The sequence below is a fragment of the Triticum aestivum genome, chromosome 2D (assembly GCF_018294505.1).
Source record: "Triticum aestivum cultivar Chinese Spring chromosome 2D, IWGSC CS RefSeq v2.1, whole genome shotgun sequence".
NCBI classification, from domain to species: domain Eukaryota; kingdom Viridiplantae; phylum Streptophyta; class Magnoliopsida; order Poales; family Poaceae; genus Triticum; species Triticum aestivum.
Genome location: NC_057799.1, coordinates 502,902,896 through 502,927,481, shown reverse-complemented (window position 1 = coordinate 502,927,481; position 24,586 = coordinate 502,902,896). Strand labels below are relative to the sequence as shown.

Here is a 24,586-nt window from a genome sequence, read left to right as displayed (position 1 = left end):
ACAACCACGAGCGTCATTTACTCATAGTTTTTTATTCCTTTTGTTCCTAAATATAAGTCTCTTTAGTGATTTTAATATGGATTACATATGGAGCAAAATGAGTGAATCTATACACTCTAAAATAAGTCTATATATATCTGTATGTAGTTTATATTGAAATCTTTAAAAAGACTTATATTTAGAAATGGAGGGAGTATAATTTATTGCACCGACCTATAGTCACGACTCAAGACTGGTCCAATAACTCAAGTCAATTTATAGTATATCCCAAAATTTTCACTCATTTAGAGTAGAACTCCTAGCTCGTATAGGTGCTAAAAGGTTCTTTGTTGTGCGTGCCATCATTTGCCTATAAGAGGGCAAGGCCAACTTGAATATGTACACGGATCACATTGCAGCGGCTGGCAATACTATCAAACAGCCGAGCAGCAAGTACGCACCACATCGTACCATTCCTAGACAAGAGCATGGCTCCGGCGATCGCCGCAAAGCCTCTCCTAAGCGATCTGGTGGCGCAATCCAGGCAAGTCCCGTCGAGCCACATCAGAGCGGTCGGAGACCGCCCGGACCTCGCCAATGTCGACCACGAGTCCGGCGCCGGCATTCCGCTCATCGACCTGAAGCACCTCGACGGGCCGGGGCGTCGCGGGGTCGTCGAGGCCATCGGCGCGGCGTGCGAGAACGACGGGTTTTTCATGGTACGTACTACGTGCACCACTTGTTGAGACCAGTTAATTTTTTGTTCTGCCGATGTAGTAGCACGAGACGTTCGACAGAGCTCTGGACAACCTGACACCGGTCATCACTGCGTATGTAGGTGACGAATCACGGCATCCCGGAGGCGGTCGTGGAGGGGATGCTGCGCGTGGCGAGGGAGTTCTTCCACCTACCGGAGTCGGAGCGGCTCAAGTGCTACTCCGACGACCCCAAGAAGGCGATCCGGCTGTCCACGAGCTTCAACGTGCGCACGGAGAAGGTGAGCAACTGGCGCGACTTCCTCCGCCTGCATTGCTACCCGCTCGAGAGCTTCGTCGACCAGTGGCCCTCCAACCCGCCGGCCTTCAGGTGAGCACCCGTCGACGCCTCGGCCTCATTTCTACCGTGTCAGGATGAACTTCCGTACGTGCTGCTGGTCACCAACTAATTAAGTTAGTTACTAGTACTAATACTTAATTTTAGCCTACGAGTTTTAATACTGTTCGTACCGATCGAATCTTTCAATCCGGCCCGCTAATTAACCTGTCGAAACAACGAGGCGCATACCTAACATGTGCACCGTTAGACCTCTGTCAGGACGATGACAGGCTAGCTGTTGCAATAAGGAATACAGTATAACAGAAAGTAAGAGAAAAAGAGGCAAAATATAGCTGCTGTTCGGCTGCGCTAGCAAACTGATAGGTGTACTTTTCTGCGAGATAGAATTAGAAATAAACTGACAATTTGCGCTGACCGTGTGAGCAGGGAAGTAGTCGGCACCTACTCGACGGAGGCGAGAGCGCTGGCGCTGAGACTGCTGGAGGCGATATCGGAGAGCCTCGGGCTCGAGAGAGGCCACATGGTGAAGGCCATGGGGCGGCACGCGCAGCACATGGCGGTGAACTACTACCCGCCGTGCCCGCAGCCGGAGCTGACGTACGGACTGCCGGGGCACAAGGACCCTAATGCCGTCACGCTGCTCCTCCAGGACGGCGTGTCCGGGCTGCAGGTCCGGCGCGACGGCCGCTGGGTGGCCGTCAGCCCCGTTCCCGGCGCGCTGGTCATCAATATCGGTGATCAACTGCAGGTATCCTTCTAGACAGACACAATTGTGAACTGAACTCTACGGCATCCACTAACGTTTCGGCTATGGTATCGTGCAGGCTCTGAGCAACGACCGATACAAGAGCGTGCTCCACCGGGTGATTGTGAACAGCGAGAGCGAGAGGATCTCGGTGCCGACGTTCTACTGCCCGTCCCCGGACGCGGTGGTCGCGCCGGCGGAGGCGCTGGTGGACGGCGGCCACCCTCTGGCCTATCGGCCCTTCACCTACCAGGAGTACTACGAGGAGTTCTGGAACATGGGCCTCGAGTCCGCCAGCTGCCTCGACCGCTTCCGACCGAACGCATGTTGGACTGTCCAACCGGCTGGCTGTGGGCAACAAAATCTCACGGGCCACAAATGTTGCTTGCTACCGATGATGTGTCGCCATACGGGAAGGCCTCTGAAAGACGCCCGGAGCCGTCAGATATAGTTTTGGATGGCTATAAGATCAGGGTGAACGGGAGAACTTTGTCCGTACGAACTTCAGTTCTCCCTGACCTTGACACTCGAGATACGACCGGTGCTTTTATAAAAGAAGATGTGACCGGTATTTGACGCAAGGATAACTTGTGGGCGTCCACCGAGCTGTCTATCATCTAAGTGCTTGAAACTTACTAGTTTGTGAAATAAATTGGCGTTCGGGATAAATTAAACCATCCGGATTTACGTAACTATTTTGCCAGGGATTGGCTTTGATATGCTTGTGGGCTTTGCCGAGGATACCTTCTGTCACTGACGTTGTTCACTATCAATCTATCGCGATTGACCACCTTCAGAAGGTATCCTCGCAGGCCGGCCAGAAATGATTTTTTTTTGCCTCTCCATGTATGAGGATGATGCGCATGAAAAAGAAATATTGTGCTATGATAACATAGCGCAGCTCTTAAAATCCGCTAGAGCTAGGCTATATCGTGTCGCTATAGCGAACCATTGTGTATTGATTTCCTTTAGCGAGACATTGCTCAAAATGCTATAGCGTGCTATTAGCGGAGCTAGGGTGCTATTTTTTGTTGATGATCCAACGACAAGTTCTTACAATTTCGAAAAAGAAGAGTTCGTGCAAGTGCCGGAACCCCTGATTGCTTTGATGAATTCTAGCGAGCTACTTATAAACCTTGATGAGGATGAGCTATTTTCAGTCCGGTATGACAATATTAATATTGCTGATGTGTGGATTGGCGAAAAGCAGTTAGCAACCGAGTTCCACCCTGTTTGCGATAGCCAGCTTCCCGAACGCTTTGGTGAGTGAGAATTGGACGCATTGCCAATGGCGTCCACTGTTTGGCCGGACTCTTAGCCCCGAGGAAGGAGAGGAGTGGCATCGCCTAGATAATATTCCCGGGAATACCGCACTAACCAAAAATGCAGATTCTTTCCATTGGAAGTTGGAAAAATCGGGAAAATTCTCAACTATCTTATTTATCGTACGTTGCACAATGGGGCAGCCCAATTTCAAGCCATGGACATTTGGAAAGCCTTATTATCCACCAAGATAAAGATTTTCTTGTGACCTCTAGTTTGTGACCGTCTAACATCTGGGGTAGAAGTGCAGAAGAGGCATGGATGGGGTGACGGTCTTTGTCCTCTTTGTGGAACAACGAAAGACAATAACTATATATATTTTTCTCTTGCATCCTGGCCCAATTTCTCTGGGGATGCATAAGGAATGTTACTAGGTGTAGTTGGGCACTAGCATCTTTCGCCAATTTCCACACCCTGAGTGGGAGACTTTCCCGACTTCCACAAAGGGTTTCCTGGATTTGCTTTGCTTCTCTCGCCTGGACGCTTTAGCAAATTTGTAATAAAGGTCGTATTGAATGACTTTTTTATTAAGCATCCTGCTGATGGACTTTATAAAATGACTACATTCTTACAACTTTGGAAGCTAGTCAACGCGGCCCACAAACCATTGACCATCGACACGTTGTGCAAAAAGCGTCGCAAACATGCCAAGGCTCCTAGTGAGGAGGGCAACAACCATGGGGGGATATTTTCATATGATGCTTCATCGGCTCTTGGAGTTATTTCGTGTTTTGTGTCGTTTCAGCTTATCAGCCAATGACCCTCTTGGGTTTGTATGAAACTTGAGTTCATTCGTAGACTTTCTTGTCATTTGTTGTAAAACCTTAAGGGCTTCAGTTTGCTAAAACCGGGCAAGTGCCTCCTTACTAAAAAAATTACTAATATTTTGAATCACTTTGCACCGCCTATAATGGCACTCTCGCATGCAAGTATTACAAGCTACCTCTACACTTAATACGAATGCTAAATATGTGGTTTTTCCGACCTCGTATTGATAAATTAGGGGCAGGACTTCAAGATTGGAGAAAAAACTAGCCACTAGAATTGTGCTTGCTAAGCTCTTCTTATCTTCTTATTGAGGTTTACCACATGACAATCTTCGTTTTAATTCGGTGCGTGGTGCAAAAAATCAACAAGTTGTATAGGACCATCATTTGGAAAGGCAATTATGGTGAACATGCTTGTGGTAGTCATTCCATTGTCAATCAGAGAACGATGTGTAGGCCACAGGAAATGGGTGGTGGTGGAGGTGGGGGGTTGCAACTCTTGACCCTGACCTCTGGTGGCCTTGGCTGCAATGAACGTTCCTAGATTGGCCTTGGCATTGGTAGGCTCTCCCATGTTATGCGAAGACATGGGTCTTTCTTCAACAGCCACACAAATTAAAATTGGTAATGGAGCAAAAACATGCTTTAGGTTTATTTTCTTTCTTCCCTTCTATTTTGGCTCGTGTAAATAATATTTTTACTATTTCTTGATTTGCATTATATTAATGAAATTGGCCCAACATTTGTATTTTCCATCAAAGATAAACTTTTGTTGCACCCCATGCAACTAACTCATTTGTTTAGAAACACTGTTTCACTCGCACTTATGAACGCACAACCTATCCTATGAGCACCTCCTGAGACTGGGACTGACGGAAACACCATCTTCCACTGAACGAACATTGCTAAAAAGTCTAGAATAAATTCAAAGAAATGCAAAGCACATATGCAAAGTCTATGACTTAAAGCGGGGTGGACTGGTTCCGCAACAAGACCGGTTACCATCCGAGCTATGCTTAGTAATGCAACCAACTTATGAGGTTGATTAAGTGTTGCATGTTTGTGGACGTAACTCAACACAGGCAATCTAAATGACCAGATAAAGGAGATACTTCGTCTCCCGAAAAAGAGCACTCGGCGACACATTGTTCAAGTTATGAAAGTCAAGGGGCTTCAAGTTAAGACGATCGGTCTCAATCACCACCCAACCCATGAACCAATATCAGCCTCTTCAGCCCATACCGTGCTATCATGGGACACAATGCACACGAGCGGAAATGGGCTTTATATGTTTTTTGTTACATATGATCAATGGTAATAAGACAGTAGGTTGTTGTCTCTATAGTGAATGCCATACCACCTAAAAGCCTTCATGAGAAAACACTCATATAATAACATGGTTATTAGAGTAGCTACTAGGTTCACTACAAATACTTAGAGAACAACTAATAATATAAGGAACTAGTGGCTATATACTAGTGACATGTCATCTATACGATAGATTGACTATTAGATCTTGTTTTTCACCTTCTCTCGTTCTCTTTTCTTTATATTTTTTCATGTTTGCTTTGTGACACTTGTAATCTCGCATGAGATCTCACTCTTATTTTACAGTGTCTCTCTTCTTCATGTCAACAAAAGTGTCATATGACACATGTTAGACGCCTCTTACTATATTTGCTCTTAGTGCTTGCATGTGGAGAGGCAAGGATATGCACAGATTGGGAGGATGGAATCCTATGTACCTAAGAGAGTCATCCACTACCTTATTTATCTTGACATACAACCTATACACATTGGCAACCATGCGATCTAAGAAAAGACTGACTTCACAAGCAGCCATGTCATGGCTAACCCTACCATTGTCGGCCACATTGTTCACGCCAAGAAAACAACACATCATAGTCCCTTCGTTTCTCCTGATGGATTTAAGCCGATAACATGGGTTGTATGAACCCCACATTCCGCCCATCAGATTTTAAGGTAACAACATGGGTGTAAGAAGCTACAATTTTATGCATGGACAGCCCAGGCCAATAGTACGTGCCATGTTGCTGGTTCGATTATTGGTAGTAGCCCATGTTGTTTGCATATGCCTAGCTTATTTGATTGCCATGCTAGCCTCTTCTCTTTTTCTCTAGATGAATCGCATCACAACCCTTTCGTCCCCTCAATTACTCCTCCATTGATTGACTTCTACTGTTGTCTTTTCTTTTCTCTACTAAATGTCCTTCTTCTCATCTACCCCACTATTTTGCAAAAGAGACCGCTGGATTTTTGATTCCCTTCTTCATCTTCTCCACTAGACAAACGTGTTTGCTTCAAATCCCATAGTCTGCACCAAAGCTGCGTATCTACACCCCTTACCCACCATTGGTTTACCACCAATGTGTTGGACAAGGCGAATTTGTTGGAGGCGTTGATACGTCTCCAACGTATTTATAATTTTTGATTGTTTCATGATATTATATTATCAATCTTAGATATTTTATATGCAATTTTATATCATTTTTGGGGACTAGCCTATTAACTCAGTGCCTAGTGACAGTTGTTGTTTTCTGCTTGTTTTTGGTTTTACAGAAAATCTATACCAAACATGACAAAACTTTTTGATGATTTTTTTGGACATAAGAGATCCTAGAAGCTTTAGGGAGGGACCAGAAGACCTACAAGGAGACGGCATGGCAACAGGGCGTGCCATGATGCCTTGTGGACCCCTCGTGGCTCCATCTGACCTAATTCAAGTGCTATAAATTCCCCAATATTGGAAAACCCCCAAAGCACCCACCGAAATAATTTTTCCACCGCCGCAAGTCTCTGTTCTTCCACGGTCCAATCTGGAGGCCTTTTCTGTCACTCTGCCGAAGGAGGAATCGATCACGGAGGGCCTCTACATCAACCTTGCTGCACCTCCGATGATGTGTGAGTAGTTTACCACAGACCTACGCGTCCATAGTGATTAGCTTGATCTCTCTCTCTCTCTGATTTTCAATACAATGTTCTCCTTGGAGTTCTATTCGATGTAATCTTCTTTTGCGGTGTGTTTGTTGGGATCCGATGAATTGTGGGTTTATGATAAGATTATTCATTGAAAGTAATTTAGTTTTTTCTGAACTTTATTATGTGTGATTGTTATAGCTTTGTATTTCTCTTCGATCTACCCATTTGGTTTGGTCAACTAGATTGATTTATCTTCAGCGGGAGAGGTGCTTTGTGGCAGGTTCCATCTGAAGGAAATATGCCGTAGAGATAATAATAAAGTTGTTATTTTATATTTCTTTATTCATGATAAAGGTTTATTATTCATGCTAGAATTGTATTGATCGGAAACCTTAACACATATGTGAATACATAGACAAACATTGTGTCCCTAGTGAGCCTCTACTTGACTAGCTTGTTGATCAAAGATGGTTAAGGTTTCCTGACCATGGACATGAGTTTTCATTTGATAGCGGGATCACATCATTAGGAGAATGATGTGATGGACAAGACCCATCCATTAGCTTAGCATAGTGATCGTTCAGTTTTATTGCTATTGCTTGCTTCATGTCAGATACATATTCCTTCGACTATGAGATTATGCAACTCCCAAATACCGGAGGAATGCCTTGTGTGCAATCAAACGTTAGAACGTAACTGGGTGATTATAAAGATGCTCTACAGGTATCTCCGAAGGTGTTTGTTGAGTTGGCATAGATTGAGATTAGGATTTGTCACTCCGAGTATCGAAGATGTATCTCTGGGCCCTCTCGGTAATACACATCATAAGCTTGCAAGCAAACGACTAAGGAGTTAGTCACGAGGTGATGTATTACGGATCGAGTAAAGAGACTTGCCGGTAAAAAGATTGAACTAGGTATGAAGATACCGACGATCGAATGTCGGGCAAGTAACATACCGATGGACAAAGGGAATAACGTATGTTGTCATAACGGTTCGACCGATAAAGATCGTCGTAGAATATGTAGGAGCCAATATGAGCATCCAGGTTCCACTATTGGTTATTGACCGGAGAGGCGTCTCGGTCATGTCTACATAGTTCTCGAACCCGTAGGGTTCGCACGCTTAACGTTCGATGACGATTTTTTGTATTATATGAGTTATGTGAGTTGGTGACCGAATGTTGTTCGGAGTCCCGGATGAGATCACGGACACGACGAGGAGTCTCGAAATGGTTGAGAGGTAAAGATTGATATATAAGACGATGGTATTGGGACACCAGAAGTGTTCCGCAGTGTATCGGATATTTATCGGAGTACTGAAGGGGTTACGGGAACCCCCGAGGGAATATATGGGCCATATGGGCCATGAGAGGGGATCACACCAGCCCACAAGGGGTGGTGCCCCCCTATGGCAGGTGGCTGAATAGGAGAAGGACAAGAGGGGGTTCCCCCCTTCCTTCTCTTCTTCCCCCTTCCTTTCTTCTCCGGTGAAAAAGGGAAAGGGGGCCGCCACTTGGGGAAACCCCAAGTAGGATTCAGATCCTACTTGGGGCGCCCCCTGGCTGCCTCTCCTCCCCTCCCACCTATATATATGTGGGGAGGGGGCGCCTAGAACATACAACATCAATTGTTAGCCGTGTGCGGCGCCCCCCTCCACAGTTTACACCCCCGGTCATATTCTCACGGTGCTTAGGCGAAGCCCTGCGCGGATCACATCACCATCACCGTCACCATGCCGTCGTGCTGATGGAACTCATCTACTTCCTCGACATCTTGCTGGATCAAGAAGACGAGGGACGCCATCGGGCTGACGGTGTGCAGAACTCGGAGGTGTCGTACGTTCGGTACTTGATCGGTCAGAGCTAGAAGAAGTTCGACTACATCAACCGCATTGTCAAACGCTTCCGCTTACGGTCAACGAGGGTATGTGGACACACTCTCCCCTTGTTGCTATGCATCTCCATGGATAGATCATTGCGTGTGCGTATAATTTTTTTTGTTTTCCATGCAACATTTCCCAACAGTGGCATCCGAGCCAGGTCTATGCGTAGATGATATGCACGAGTAGAACACAAAGAGTTGTGGGCGGTGATAGTCATACTGCTTACCACCAACGTCTTATTTTTATTCGGCGGTATTGTGGGATGAAGTGGCCCGGACCAACCTTACATGTCCACGCACATGAGACCGGTTCCACCGACAGACATGCAACTAGTTTTGCATAAAGGTGGCTGGCGGGTGTCTGTTTCTCCTACTTTAGTTGAATCAAATTTGACTACGGCCGGTCCTTGAAGAAGGTTAAAACAGCAAACTTGACAAAACACCATTGTGGTTTTGATGTGTAGGTAAGAACGGTTCTTGCTAGAAGCCCGTAGCAGCCACGTAAAACTTGGAACAACAAAGTAGAGGACGTCTAACTTGTTTTTGCAGGGCATGTTGTGATGTGATATACGTTATTGTATAAGATGATCATGTTTTGTAAAAGTTATCGGCAACCGGCAGGAGCCTTATGTGTTGGGTTCTACGGTAGGGTGCGTTGACTACAAAATAAAATTTCATACGCGCAGAACATGCAGGAAGTTGCTATGGGAGATGGATCACAGATCATTACCACTAGACTCGCCGTGCCGTGCAGCGGAAGTAGAGTTGAGGCAGCGCGTTCCCGGAGTCGCCTCGCGTTCCCAAAGCTGTCTCCTCCTTGCCGATCTCCCACGTAGTCGAGGATCCCGTGAACAGGTTCGCCGGAGCGGCGCAAGTGCACTGCCTCTAACGGTATCCGCGCGTGCAGGAGGAACGTCGTGCGGCGGACTGCTAGGTCTGACCACACAATCGGGGCAAATGAAGGTGGCTAGTTGCAACGCATAAAAAGCCCTAACAACGGCACTGAAGCGATCAATCCAATAAGTATGCCGCCCCTCCACGATATATAGGCATATGTCGCGGGCTCAACTCTTGGGCCTTGCACAGATCCTAAAGCCCACAAGTCTACTCGGCCACAATCCGAATACAGCTCGGATCACATCCGACCAGTGTCCTCGGATCCAACCTCGTAGGTTCCTTCCCTTAAGCGCGCGACCCCTTAGGTTCAAGCCGGCTTGGTCGCAGTTGGGATCACCTCTGAACTGCATGGTTGGTAGCGGCCTGTAGCAAGGCATGCCGAACACCAAGCAGACTATGAAGCTGGTTAGACGAACATGTACAACATGTCAAACTTCTGTTCCCTTTGCCACACGATATATGTTGTCGGGCTCAAGGCGAGATTGTCATCCTTGTGCTAGCCCGACCTCTTTCTCGTTCCAGTGATGCCGACCACTATCCGGGTTATCTCATAATCCTTGTCGCATGGCCATGCTTCTCCTGGTTGGATCACTCGAGGGGGCCAGAGTATATCTCTCCTGATCGGAGGGGCAAATCCCATCTTGCTCGACCATGTCTCGCAGCATGGGTCTGGACAAGCCTGAAACCTACCTTTGTAACTACCCAGTCACGGAGTAGCGTTTGGTCCGCCCAAAGCAGGTCTGTCACCATCCCGAGTACATGCGCCAGCTCAGGTCTTAGGACATAGAACGTATGTTGTACTAGAGACTCACAGATGACATAATGCTGCGTCTCATAGTTGGTTATGTCCGACTCGGACCTTATCTCGACTCGGATCTGACTACGTCGAATCCGACCAGATCCTTCCGAGTCCATATTATCCGGTTAGCATCCAATGCTCCATGGCCAGTGAGACCAAGCCATCCACCGTGTCATATGCTAGTCTAGTCCGACGTGTGCCCGCACGTCACTTGCGACTAGGGAGAATTTAGGATTATCATACAACACAAGGTCTCACAGACAAGTCACATATACTTGCCAACAAGTATCATTGATTACATCCAAGGACTATCTTTATTCATAAACACATAGGAAATATCATCAAACATGATTGCCTCTAGGGCATATCTACAACATTATGGTTGTCTCTTTATTGTATGAAATGCACACGCCATGTAATTGCTTTACTTTATCACTATGCGTTGGCGATAGTTGTAGAAGCAATAGTTGGCGAGACGACCACGACGCAAGGATGGAGATCAAGGTGTCGAGCTAGTGATGATGGTGGAGATCATGACGATGCTTTGGAGATGGAGATCAAAAGCACAAGATGATGATGGCCATATCATGTCACATATTTTAATTGCATGTGATGTTTATCTTTTATGCATCTTATTTTGCTTAGTATGGCGGTAGCATTATAAGATGATCCCTTAACTAAATTTAAAGGTATAAGTGTTCTCCCTGAGTAAGCACCGTTGCGACAGTTCGTCGTGTTGAGACACCACGTGATGATCGGGTGTGATATATAGACTCTGCGTTCACATACAATGGGTGCAAGACAGTTTTGCACATGCGGAATACTTGGGTTAAACTTGACGAGCTTAGCATGTACAGACATGGCCTCGAAACACTGGAGACCGAAAGGTCGAACATGAATCATATAGTAGATATGATCAACATAGAGATGTTCACCATTGATGACTACTCCATCTCACGTGATGATCGGACATGGATTAGTTGATTTTGATCACATACCATTTAGATGACTTGAGGGATGTCTATTTAAGTGGGAGTTCTTAAGTAATTTGATTAATCAAACTTAATTTATCATGAACTTAGTCCTGGTAGTATTTGCAAATTATTTTCTAGATCAATAGCTCGCGATGTAGTTCCCTGTTTATTTTTGATATGTTCCTAGAGAAAAATAAGTTGAAAGATGATAGTAGCAATGATGCGGACTGGGTCCGTGATCTGAGGATTATCCTCATTGCTGCACAGAAGAATTATGTCCTTGATGCACCGCTAGGTGACAGACCTATTGCAGGAGCAGATGTAGACGTTATGAACGTTTGGCAAGCTCGATATGATGACTACTTGATAGTTTAGTGCGCCATGCTTTATGACTTAGAACCGGGACTTCAAAAATGTTTTGAACGCCACGAAGCATATGAGATGTTCCAAGAGCTGAAATTTGTATTTCAGAATCATGCCCGTGTCAAGAGGTATGAGACCTCTGACAAGTACTTTGCCTACAAGATGGAGAAGAATAGCTCAACCAGTGAGCATGTGCTCAGAATGTCTGGGTACTACAATCACTTGAATCAAGTGGGAGTTAATCTTTAAGATAAGATAGTGATTGACAGAGTTCTCTAGTCACTATCACCAAGCTACTAGAACTTTGTGATGAACTATAATATGCAAGGGATGACGAAAAACGATTCCTGAGCTCTTCGCGATGCTGAAATCGGCGAAGGTAGAAATCAAGAAAGAGCATCAAATGTTGATGGTTAACAAGACCACTAGTTTCAAGAAAAACGGCAAAAGGGAAACAAAGGGAACTTCAAGAAGAATGGCAAACAAGTTGCCGCTCCCATGAAGAAACCCAAAGCTAGACCCAAGCCTGAAGCCGAGTGCTTCTACTACAAAGGAAATGGTCACTGGAAGCGGAACTGCCCCAAAAACTTGACGGATAAGAAGGATGGCCAAGTGAACAAAGGTATATTTGACATACATGTTATTGATGTGTATTTTACTAGTGTTCGAAGTAACCCCTGGGTATTTGATGCCGGTTCAGTTTCTAAGATTAGTAACTCGAAATAGGAGTTGCAGAATAAACAGAGACTAGTTAAGGACGAGGTGACAATGTGTGTTGGAAATGATTCCAGGGTTGATACGATCACCATCGCACACTCCCTCTACCTTGGGGATTAGTGCTGAAACCTAAATAAATGTTATTTGGTGTTTGCATTGAGCATGAATATGATTGGATCATGTTTATTGCGATACGGTTATTCATTTAAGTCAGAGAATAAATGTTATTCTGTTTACATGAATAAAACCTTCTATGGTCATACAAATAATGTGAATGGTTTATTGAATCTCGATCGTAGTGATACACATATTCATAATATTGATGCCAAAAGATGCAAAGTTAATAATAGTAGTGCAACATACTTGTGGCACTGCCATTTAGGTCATAGTGGTATAAAGCGTATGAAGAAACTCCATGCAGATTGACTTTGGGAATCACTTGATTATGAATCATTTGATGCTTGCGAACCATGCCTCATGGGCAAGATGACTAAAACTCCATTCTCCGAAACAATGGAGCAAGCTAATGACTTCTGGAAATAATACATACTGATGTATGCGGTCCAATGAGTGTTGAGGCACGCAGCAGGTATCATTATTTTCTGACCTTCACAGATGATTTGAGCAGATATGGGTATATCTACTTAATGAAACACAAGTGATCTAAAACATTTGAAAAGTTCAAAGAATTTTAGAGTGAAGTGGAGAATCATCGTAACAAGAAAATAAGTTTCTACGATCTGATAGCAGAGGCAAATATTTGAGTTACAAGTTTGGCCTTCATTTAAAACAATGTGGAATGGCTTCACAACTCACGCCACCTGGAACACCACAGTGTAATGGTGTGTCCGAACATCGTAACCGTACTTTATTAGATATGGTGCGATCTATGATGTCTCTTATCGATTTACCACTATTGTTTTGGGGTTATGCATTAGAGACAGCTACATTGACATTAAATAGGGCACCGTCTAAATCCGTTGAGACGACACGGTATGAACTGTGGTTTGGCAAGAAACCTAAGCTGTCGTTTCTTAAAGTTTGGGGTTGCGGCACTTATGTGAAAAGGCTTCAGCCTGATAAGCTCGAACCCAATTCGGAGAAGTGTGTCTTCATAGGATACCCTAAGGAAACAATTGGGTACACCTTCTACCACAGATCCGAAGGCAAGATCTTTGTTGCCAAGAATGGAACATTTCTAGAGAAGGAGTTTCTCTCGAAAGAAGTGAGTGGGAGGAAAGTAGAAATGAGGTAATTGTACCTTCTCTCGAATTGGAAAGTAGCACATCAGTGAAATCCGTTCCCGTGATGCCTACACCAACTAGAGAGGAAGCAAATGATAATGATCATGAAACTTCAGATCAAGTTGCTACTGAACCTCGTAGGTCAACCAGAGCACGATCCGCACCAGAGTGGTACGGTAATCCTGTCCTAGAAGGCATGTTACTAGACCATGGCGAACCTACGAATTATGAAGAAGCTATGATGAGCCCAGATTCCGACAAATGGCTTAAGGCCATGAAATCTGAGATAGGATCCATGTATGAGAACAAAGTATGGACTTTGGTGGACTTGCCCGATGATCGGCAAGCCATAGAGAATAAATGGATCTTCAAGAAGAAGACTGACGCTGATGGTAATGTTACTGTCTACAAAGCTTGACTTGTCGCAAAAGGTTTTTGACAAGTTCAGGGGTTGACTACGATGAGACTTTCTCACCCGAGCGATGCTTAAGTCCGTCTGAATCATGTTAGCAATTGCCGCATTTTATGATTATCCAATCTGGCAAATGGACGTCAAAACTGCATTCCTTAATGGATATCTTAAAGAAGAGTTGTATATGATACAACCGGAAGGTTTTGTCGATCCTAAAGATGCTAACAAAGTGTGCAGGCTCTAGCGATCCATCTATGGACTGGTGCAAGCATCTCGGAGTTGGAATATACGCTTTGATGAGGTGATCAAAGCATATAGTTTTATAATGACTTACGGTGAAGCCTGTATTTAAAAGAAAGTGAGTGGGAGCTCTATAGCATTTCTGATATTATATGTAGATGACCTATTGTTGATTGGAAATGATATAGAATTTCTGGATAGCATAAAAGGATACTTGAATAAGAATTTTTCAATAAAAGACCTCGGTGAAGCTGCTTACATATTGGTTTCAAGATCTATAGAGATAGATCAAGACGCTTGATAAGATTTTCCTTGACAAGATTTTGAAGGAGTTCAAAATGGATCAGTCAAAGAAGTAGTTCTAGCCTGTATTGTAAGGTGTGAAATTGAGTAAGACTCAAAGCCCGACCACGACAGAAGATAGAGAGAGAATGAAAGTCATTCCCTATGCCTCAGCCATAGGTTCTATGAAGTATACCATGTTGTGTACCAAACCTGTTGTGTACCTTGCCATGATTTTGGCAAGGGGGTACAATAGTGATCCAGGAGTAGATCACCAGACAACGGTCAAAATTATCCTTAGAGGACTAAGGAAATATTTCTCGGTTATGGAGGTGATCAAGAGTTCGTCATAAGAGTTACGTTGATGCAAGCTTTTACACCGATCCAGATGACTCTGAGTCACGATCTGGATACATATTGAAAGTGGGAGCAATTAGCTAGAGTAGCTCCATGCAGAGCATTGTAGACAGAGAAATTTGCGAAATACATATGGATCTGAATGTGGCAGACCCGTTGACTAAACCTCTCTCACAAGCAAAAAATTATCACACCTTAGTACTCTTTGGGTGTTAATCACATATAGATGTGAACTAGATTATTGACTCTAGTAAACTCTTTTGAGTATTTTTCGTGGATTTGTCACGGCAGATGCCCTAGTGAAAGGACTTAGGTGGGGAGCCATCACACTATGTTAGTTTAAAGGGATTGAACGGGACAAAGGACACAAGGAGTTTACCCAGGTTCGGCCCCTCTCGACGAGGTAAAAGCTTACGTCCTGCTTCTAGTTGTATTGCTTGAGTTTCGATTACAAGGGAGCGAATACGCTTGACCTAGTTCTCGATTGGTTGTCTCTTGAGTTAACCCGCCGCCGGGTCACCCCTTTATATACAGGTTGATGCCTGACAGCTTACAGAGTCCCGGCTGGCTCACACAAACGTGACCGGCTCGGTTTCTAACTAACCCGCCTTACAGAACAAGTTATCACATGGAGGTTCACACCTTCGGGCCTTAAGTCACCTCCGGGTCTTGGGCCTTCAGACATCTTGGGCCTTCTCACCTTAAGCCGCCAACGGTGTGACCTGGTCCCTCCTTGGCGGGTCATACCTTGGCGTTATATCCCCAGCATTAGGCCCCAGGTTGATTTGAACTTGTTCACATCAATCTCCACTACTTGACTTAGCAGAATTTTCCATTATCAATTCCTTACCAACTCGTTGTAACCTGCCATGACGTCACATAGCAGAATCATGGTAACCCGCCATGACATCACGCGCATTAACTCCGCACAAGGCCCAGGATACCTCAACGGATCTTTATCTTAATGACCTCCCAAAAATCGAGGCACCCTCTTTGCCAGCATAATCATTTTTGCCTCCTCGATTTCCGTGCATGTTGTCTCATCACCTCGTTATATATAGGGACAGGGGTCCTCTTTTTACTCTTTACCCCCGCCTCCTCTTCTTCATCTCCTTCCTCACGACGCCACTGCGACCCGAGCTCCGCCGCCGCCGTCTTCCTCCAGCGGCATCAGCTCCGGCCGATGCATCGACCTGAACGGACCAGAGAAACTCGGAGCACATCCGCTCTCCATCTTCATCGCCAGGTACGCATCCCCCTTCCATTATAAATCTGTATTAGGGTTTGCCAAATTCCTCTGTGTTCGTCGGCCATTCCTTGGATTTCTTCACAATACTGTCGTTCATGCTTTATTCGATCTCTCAATAGCACAGGAACTGTGTGATTCTTTTTTGTAAAACCCACATGTACTCGTAGATGCCTCCCCTCTATTTCAGATTTAACTTCAGTGAAGTAGTTCATCCACCGTGCGCAAGGTTTAGCAATTTTGTTCTATTTCTTGAACTGCAGTAGATCCAAAATCGTAGAACTGATCTGTGGAACTTGTTGTATTTAGCAAAATTTCACTTATAGATCTACAGATATCTATGCACTGCAGCCATACGGGCGGCTTATATGATATGCCGTAACCCGCCAAATACCATCGGGCCCGCTTTAAACCGCCAGTATTTATTCAGTGTCTGTATAACCCGGCGGTGTCTTACCGGTTTAATCATGCCAACCTTTATAGCACGTATTCTCTGCATACGAGTTGACCTTGCATGATGCACTTGCTTTCTGATCATTGGACGGCTTAACATCATAAACCTGGCCCGGCAATATTTCCCTTTCTAGGTTTTTCATTGATAAAAGTGACAGAAACTGTGGCCTCATGCAACTGGGTCGTCTCCACTGCTACGGAGCAATCTCTCAATGAATATGTTCAAGTAGGCGTCTTAGCAGCCAAAGATGTTATTCACCGGAGAGCTCTGGGGAATGAGGTCATACCCGCCCCAAAGGAAGGCGAGGTCATAGTCTTTGCTGATCATACGCTCCGGGGCTTTTCCCCACCCGGCTCAAATATTTCCCGTGATGTGTTGCATTTATTTCAACTCCACCCTCAAGATATCGGACCCAATTCCGTTTCCAATATCTGCAACTTCCAAGTTTTTTGCGAAGTATACCTCCAAGAAGAACCCACTGTGGATTTGTTCAGAGAATTTTATTACTTGAACCACCAGACTGAGTTCACAGACAGACCCAGCTTAGAACTTGGCGGAATTTCAATTCAAAGACGAAAAGAAGTTGTCTTCCCTGCAGCCGCACTTCCCAGCCATCCGAAGGACTGGAACCAAACTTGGTTTTACTTCCAAGACACATGTCCGGCTGATGAAAATCCTCTGCCGGGTTTCCGTGAAAACCGGCTTAGTTCAAGACATCCCTTCCCAGACCGGATCAGCACCGAAGGACGGGCTAAATATATATCCCATCTTTTCAAAGACAAGGGCCTTAATGGCCAACAGGTTGACCGGAGTTGATTTAGTCCGGTGCTGGGTCACTTGGAGAATTTTGCCCTTGGGCCGCCGGCCCGGTTTAATGTGTGAATATACCGGCGATGCCAAAGATCCACAGCATCACAGTCAAGTGCAATTGGACAATGATGCGATCAACATGATGATCAAGATGCTGCTTAATGAGAGCTTGGCAACTTGTAGCAAGACGGGGCTGAATCCCTTCTGCACCCTTAACAAGCCTCCAGCTGTAAGTATTTTGAGCAATTCTAAATTACTCATTATCTACATAAACTGTCTTCTCATTATCACTTGATTTCTGCAAGCTGACTCCCCCTTTTGGAACAAGAAACTCCAGGACAAGCCGGCCAAAAAGGTCAGGACAAAGAAAAAGGCTCCCAAAAAGCCTGCCAAGAATAAGGCTGATGCAATTGATCCATTTACTCTGGATGATGAGTCGGAGGTAGAACTTGACTCCCTTAGCTCTTTTTTGTACACCTTATTGACACTGATTGCTATCAGGATGACACGGAGGCCAGCCATGCAGATGGTGAAGAGGTAACTATCCTTTCCTCCAACTCAGAACCTCTGCTGAGACAGAAAGTTCGACAAGCGAGCTAGAAAGTAAGGTTTTCTCACCCTTTAGCTTACTTGGATCCCAACTTTATTTTGAAGAAACAACAACATGAAGATCGCCGCACAACCCGGAACAGCGGCTGTGGAACCAAACACACTGGTTCCTCGAAAACGCCAAAATAAGATGCCACCGAACTCAACCTTATCTTTTCCAAAGGCGGATCTTATCCATCAACCACTTAACCCTTCCGACTCAAATTATCAGGGAACTTCTCACTCCTCTTCCGGCGACTCAACTGGGACTCAGATTCCCCTCTTCAAAGTCGCTCTCGGGTGAGAACATTAGACTTCCTTGCTTTAATACTTATACACTGATATATATTAACCTTTTCATGTGTCTTAGTTCCAATGGTATAGCCAAGCCCGGCAAGAAGCCGAAAATGAATAAGCCGGCCGAAGACCCCAAGGTTGCTGAGCCGGAAAAATCGACCACCTCTGAAGCCTCTCAACAAACTTCGGTGGCTGCTACTGATGACCCGCCACCAGAAACTCACGATGTCATGGTGGAACCAATGGGTGTTGATTCGCCCAGTACTAAACCGCCAAGTTCCACTAGGCTTGCTGAAGAAGAGGCTGAAGATGTTGTGGTCATTGGGACTTGTTATACCGAGCCAGGCAATCCCACCGTGTTATCAAAACACAGTGCCAAAGAAGAATTCTCTGCTGCCGACAAAGGAAAATGGAAATTGTACTTGGAGAGCTATGCCAGCTTCAGTGCCAGCGAGATTCATTCGGGCTATTTAAGCCGCCTGCATACCAGCCGAGACATGGAAGCCGGCTTAGTCAATCTGATGAAAGAGCGCTTTGAGGTAACCACTGGAACCCTTCTCATATTAATATATATGTCGGCCACCAAGTCTACAAGATACGAAAGAATTTGAGAATACTGTAGACTTAAAGGACAGCCTTCTTGCAATCCTTCACAATTACCCTATCTGCATTGGATCCAAGTGAGTAGCCCCCAAGGGCCGGCTTAAGCTGAACAGCTTAGCTGGGACTTAACATCATGTTTGTAAAGAAATCCGAATAGGTAGCTCCCATGAGCCGGCTTAATTTGAAGAATCTAACCGGGTCATTAAGGATTCGTTTTGAAAGAGAACGATCTACATTGGCCCCCAAGTGCCAAGTAGAATACTCTGTAATGTGCTTGGGAATTTAATAGAATGATTATCATGATTCCTGAGTACTGATTGATTTATCCTTACAGGCTGAGCTAAGCATGAAGGAGTCTTAGGTGGTCGATCTACGGAAGAAGATCACCTTACAACAATCAGAGACATCGAAGGCCAAATCAGAACTGAAAGCCGCCTTCGAAATATCTGAAAAACTGAAGACAGACTTCGACACGCAGAGAGCTAGCTGGGAGACCGAAAAAGCAGCTCTTCTGAAAAGTGCTTAAGATGTTGAAGCTTCCCTTAAGCTGGTGACTGAAGAGTTATCCAGTTTAAAGCGACATGTAAATCAAATGACAGCCGCCATCTTTGGTAAGTGTTATTGCAGTACAATTTTGCACGAGTAACTTTCTTTAACCCGCCTGGCGACTTATCATATGTTATGCATGCACGCCCTAGAAGCACTAACCTTGGCCAAGACATGTTGGTGAAGCCGAAGGTGGTTTATACTCTGGTGGAATAGCTGTACACAGGCACGCAGCGATCCTTAGCAGTTATCTCGCATAATAAGCAGCCACCTTCACTCATCAAGGATGTATTGGACAAGTTATCTGTCATGCCCAAGAGGATTGAAGAGATCAAGCGATCCGCAGCTCGAGCCAGCGCCATCACTGCTTTGAGCGGGCCAAAGCATGGCAGGCGGAGCTAGACCCGGAGGAGCTGGCAACTGGCTGTCCCAGCTTGAAAGAGGACGGGTCTCCCTTCGATGCCATCGATTTTACCAAATGTGTAAAGGATATGTGTCGTTTGGCAACCAAGCTGGCCGAAGAAACTGATTTGTCTAAGTATCAGCCGGCTTACACCAAGGAGAATGCAAAAGTGAAAGCGCCGGCTTATGAGATTGTAGAGCTCATTCCTCCGATATGTAAGTACTCTCCTGATGTTGATCCGTCCGATCTTATAGATGATGAAGCTAAATTCAAAGCTTTAACCGGCATCGACTAGACATCATCTGACTTCCAGACAATGGAGGGAGGAGAAGAAGAGCCGGCGCAGGATAACACAGAAACTTCAACTCGCCAAGACCAGGACAACTGATCCACGGGGCGGCTCTCGAACTGCAGCACGACGTTTCTTTTTGAAAAAACTCTTAATTATTTGGGCTTAGAAAGCAGTGTAAGAGGCTAGTGAAAACAATGATCTATCATGCCATCATGCATGTTTAGCCTTGAAACTGCTGAAATATGTTTATGTGCCACTTGACGATCTTGCAAGGAATATCATATTATTTTGCAATGTTCCTGCGCACATAGTGAACAACATATACCCAGGCGATTTACGCTAGGGCGGGTCATAATGTCCAATATAATATACTCTGGCGACTTGAAGTCTATGACCAGGTCGGGTTAGAAAAACCCAAAGTATTTATTCAAATGTGAAGTCTGTAAGCCAGAAGCTTTACAGATCCAAAAGAGTCTAGTTGTATTTTGTTTTTCGAAAAAACTCGATTTTACTCAAAAAAGTTTGGCATGAAAGCATTTATCCCATAAGCCGGCTCTCTCATGACATAAATCCGTCGTTTTAACCTTATCTAGTTCAGGGTCTTATTGAAAAGATTGACTGTTAAGAGTATGAACGGGCCACATAGCGGAGAGACTACGACAGGAGGTGAGTTTATCCTACCTCTCTGTAAGCAGACTCTCACGTGACAAAGGCCGCCGTTTTAACCTTGACAAGTCCAGGGTCTTATTGAAAAGAGTAACTATCAAGAGTTTGGCGGGTCACCTGGTGGAGTAGCATCTTGCAAACAGGCAGGTTTAACTCAAATTCGGCTTGTAAACCGGATCAAGAGGGTATGAACAGCTATGCTAGGTGAGCAGGAAGCCCCCAAGTGACCAATGAGATGGCTTGGAAACCAGATCAAGAGGGTATGAACAGCTATGCTAGGTGAGCAGGAAGCCCCCAAGTGACCAATGAGACGGCTTGGAAACCAGATCAAGAGGGTATGAACAGCTATGCTCATTGAGCAGGAAGCCCCCAAGTGACCAATGAGACGGCTTGGAAACCAGATCAAGAGGGTATGAACAACTATGCTCATTGAGCAGGAAGCCCCCAAGTGACCTTATGAACAGACAATAAAGACTCATATATTTTGAAATGAAACAACAGAGGCCCTGAATTATCAGGGATGCTGGCTTTATTATATTGTTCATAATATATACATGGACGAAGGTATGTACAGCACAAGAGCCGGTGGCTCAAGTGTAATATGGCTGAAGATGAGCAATGTTCCACGGCCGGTGAGTCTCCTCCTCCGATGTGCGTGAGTCCTTGTTCTCTCGAATATCAATGAGGTAGTATGACCCATTGTTTAGGTTCTTGCTGACCACAAAAGGCCCTTCCCAAGGCGGGGATGACTTATGCATATCTGTTTGATCTCGGATGAGCCGGAGCACCAAGCCGCCTTCTTGAAAGGTCCGAGTTTTAACCCGGCGGCTATGATAATGACGCAGATCTTGTTGGTATATCACCGAACGAGCCGCTACAAGGTCACGCTCTTCATCCAACACATCAAGAGCATCCTGACGTGCTTTTTCGTTGTCAGCTTCAACATAAGCCGCCACACAGGGCGAATCATGACGGATGTCACTTGGGAGAACCGCCTCTGCCCCGTAAACCATGAAGAAAGTACTGAGGGTAATTCCTCAATCCAACAACTCGGCGTCCTCTGCAAAAGGACAATAAGCCGGGGTTTGATGGCTCTCAAGATTTCTTGATTGGCCCTTTCAGCTTGACCATTGGACTCGAGGTGAGCCACCGATGAAACATCAAGACGAATATGCTCTCATTGACAGAATTCTTTCATAGTTCCCTTAGACAGATTAGTGCCATTATCAGTTATGATACTATGCGGGTAGCCAAAGCGGAAGATCATTGATAACCAACAAGTATAGGGGATCGCAATAGTTTTCGAGGGTAGAGTATTCAACCCAAATTTATAGATTCGACACAAGGGGAGCCAAAGAATATTTGAAGGTATTAGCAGCTGAGTTGTCAATTCAACCACACCTAGAGATTAATTATCTGCAGCAAAGTGACCAGTAGCAAAGTAGTTTGATAGTTCTGATAGTAGTGACAGCAGCAACAGTAACAGTAACAGTGATAGCAGTAATTTGTAGCAAATGTAACAGTGATGATAGCAACAGTAACGCAGCTAGTTCAATAAGGATAAATTCGTAGGCATTGGATCAGTGACTTGTTGGATGATATTCATCATGTGACAGTTATAACCTAGGGCGATACGGCACTAGCTCCAGTTCATCGATATAATGTAGGCATGTATTTCGTAAATAGTCATACGTGCTTTATTAAAAGAACTTGCATGACACCTTTTGTCCTACCCTCCCGTGGCAGCGGGGTCCATATTGGAAACTAAGGGATATTAAGGCCTCCTTTTAATAGAGAACCGGAACAAAGCATTAACACATAGTGAATACATGAACTCCTCAAACTACGATCATCACCAGGAGTGGGCCCGGTTGTTGTCACTCTGGGGTTGCCGGATCATAACACGTAGTAGGTGACTATAACTTGCAAGATCGGATCTAAAACATGGATACAATGATGAATTCATAAACGGTTCAGATCTGATTTCATGGCACCCGGGCCCAAAGTGACAAGCATTAGGCATAGCAAAGTCATAGCAACATCAATCTAAAAACATAGTGGATACTAGGGATCATGCCCAAACAAAACTAACTCGATGACATGATGAATCTCATCCAACTCCTCACCGACCAGTGAGCCTATGAAGGAATTACTCACTCCCAGTGGGGAGCATCATAGAATTGGCGATGGAGATGGGTTGGTGATGATGAAGAACGAAGATCCCCCTCTCCGGAGCCCCAAACGGACTCCAGATCTACCCTCCCGAGGAAGAACAGGGCTTGGTGGCAGCTCCGTCTCGTGGATCGCGATAATTCTTTCTCCTTGATTTTTTTCTGGAATAATGTGATTTTATAGTATCAGGGGGGGTCATCGGCAGGGCCACCAGGTGGGTACAACCCACCTGGGCGCGCCAGGAGAGAGGGGCGCGCCCTGGTGGGTTGTGCCCAACCAGGGGCCCCTCTCTGGTGGGTCTTGGCTCCAGAAATTCTTATTATTGATATAAAAAATCCTGACAAAGTTTCGTTCCATTCCGAGAACTTTTATTTCTGCACAAAAACAACACCATGGTAGTTCTGCTGAAAACAGCGTCAGTCCGGGGTTAGTTTCATTCAAATCATGCAAATTAGAGTCCAAAACAATAGGAAAAGCGTAAGAAAAAGTAGATACGTTGGAGACGTATCAACTCCCGCAAGCTTAAACCTTTGCTTGTCCTCAAGCAATTCAGTTGATAAACTGAAAGTGAGAAAGAAAAACTTTTACGAACTCTTTTGCTCTTGTTTGCATAAATGAGCTTAAACAGCACCCAGGTTTTCAGCCAGCATTATAACTAACCATGTCGACAATAACTCTTAAAGATTATAATGACTCATATCAATGACATAATCAGCTAGCGAGCAATAATAAGATATCTCAAACAACAACACATTGTCAAAACAACCATGATATAATATGACAATAATGGTATCTCGCTAGCCCTTTCTAAGACCGCAAAACATAAATGCAGAGCACCTCCAAAGTTCAAGTAGCGATTAAACATTGTAATTCATGGTAGAAAAGATCCAGTCATGATGCACCCAACATTAGCTATACACAATGCATAAATCATGACAATTGTGCTCTACTCAGTTTCTGGCGCTTGTTTTTAGAAGGTGATGACACAACATAAAAAGTAAATAGAAAGTCCCTTCGCAGAGGGAAGCAGGGATTTGCAGAGGTGCCAGAGCTCAATTTTTAAAACAGAGATAAATGTTATTTTGAGACATGCACCCTTCTCATTCACTTCACGACCATCGGTTATCAACATCTTCCATGCTAAACACGCTAGTGGCGTTTCCCAAGCGATAAAATAAAGGTTTTGACTCCATTGGGAGTTTTTGTTTGATTATTTAAGAGATGAACTATTTTTCATGTTTGCAGTTTGGGACTGGGCATCCCTATTACCGCCCATTTTCTCGTGCGATGGCGAGTGAATAAACACTCGACCTGAGAATAACCCGCTTAGTACGGAAGATATCGACCACCTCCTGTCGTTCCATGAACGATCCAAGCACACAAAACGGATAATTTTTCAGAAGTTTTTAGAGGTGGCACATGCAAATTTACTTAGGACGGCAGGGTAATACCGCATATAATTAGGTATGGTGGACTCATCTGGAATAACTTTTGGGTTCAAGGTTTTTGGTGTACAAGCACAATTCCCGCT

At 44.9% G+C, this 24,586-nt stretch overlaps 1 protein-coding gene across 1 annotated transcript; it reads left to right on the top strand.

Annotated features, from left to right (window-relative positions):
* Positions 1-290: 290 nt before the first annotated feature.
* Positions 291-2,499, top strand: LOC123054098 (protein DMR6-LIKE OXYGENASE 1). Its single transcript, XM_044477782.1, has 4 exons — positions 291-698; positions 818-1,065; positions 1,462-1,783; positions 1,860-2,499. Exons 1-4 carry the CDS (start codon positions 468-470, stop codon positions 2,229-2,231), a joined length of 1,173 nt encoding a protein of 390 aa, XP_044333717.1. The 5' UTR covers positions 291-467; the 3' UTR covers positions 2,232-2,499.
* Positions 2,500-24,586: the final 22,087 nt, after the last annotated feature.

Excerpts from the sequence above, each read along its gene's own strand:
- LOC123054098 (XM_044477782.1), top strand. The coding sequence starts at position 468 with ATGGCTCCGGCGATCGCCGCAAAGCCTCTCCTAAGCGATCTGGTGGCG. Across the intron at positions 699-817 it reads AGAACGACGGGTTTTTCATG|GTGACGAATCACGGCATCCC; the intron begins GTACGTACTACG and ends CTGCGTATGTAG. Across the intron at positions 1,784-1,859 it reads ATATCGGTGATCAACTGCAG|GCTCTGAGCAACGACCGATA; the intron begins GTATCCTTCTAG and ends GGTATCGTGCAG.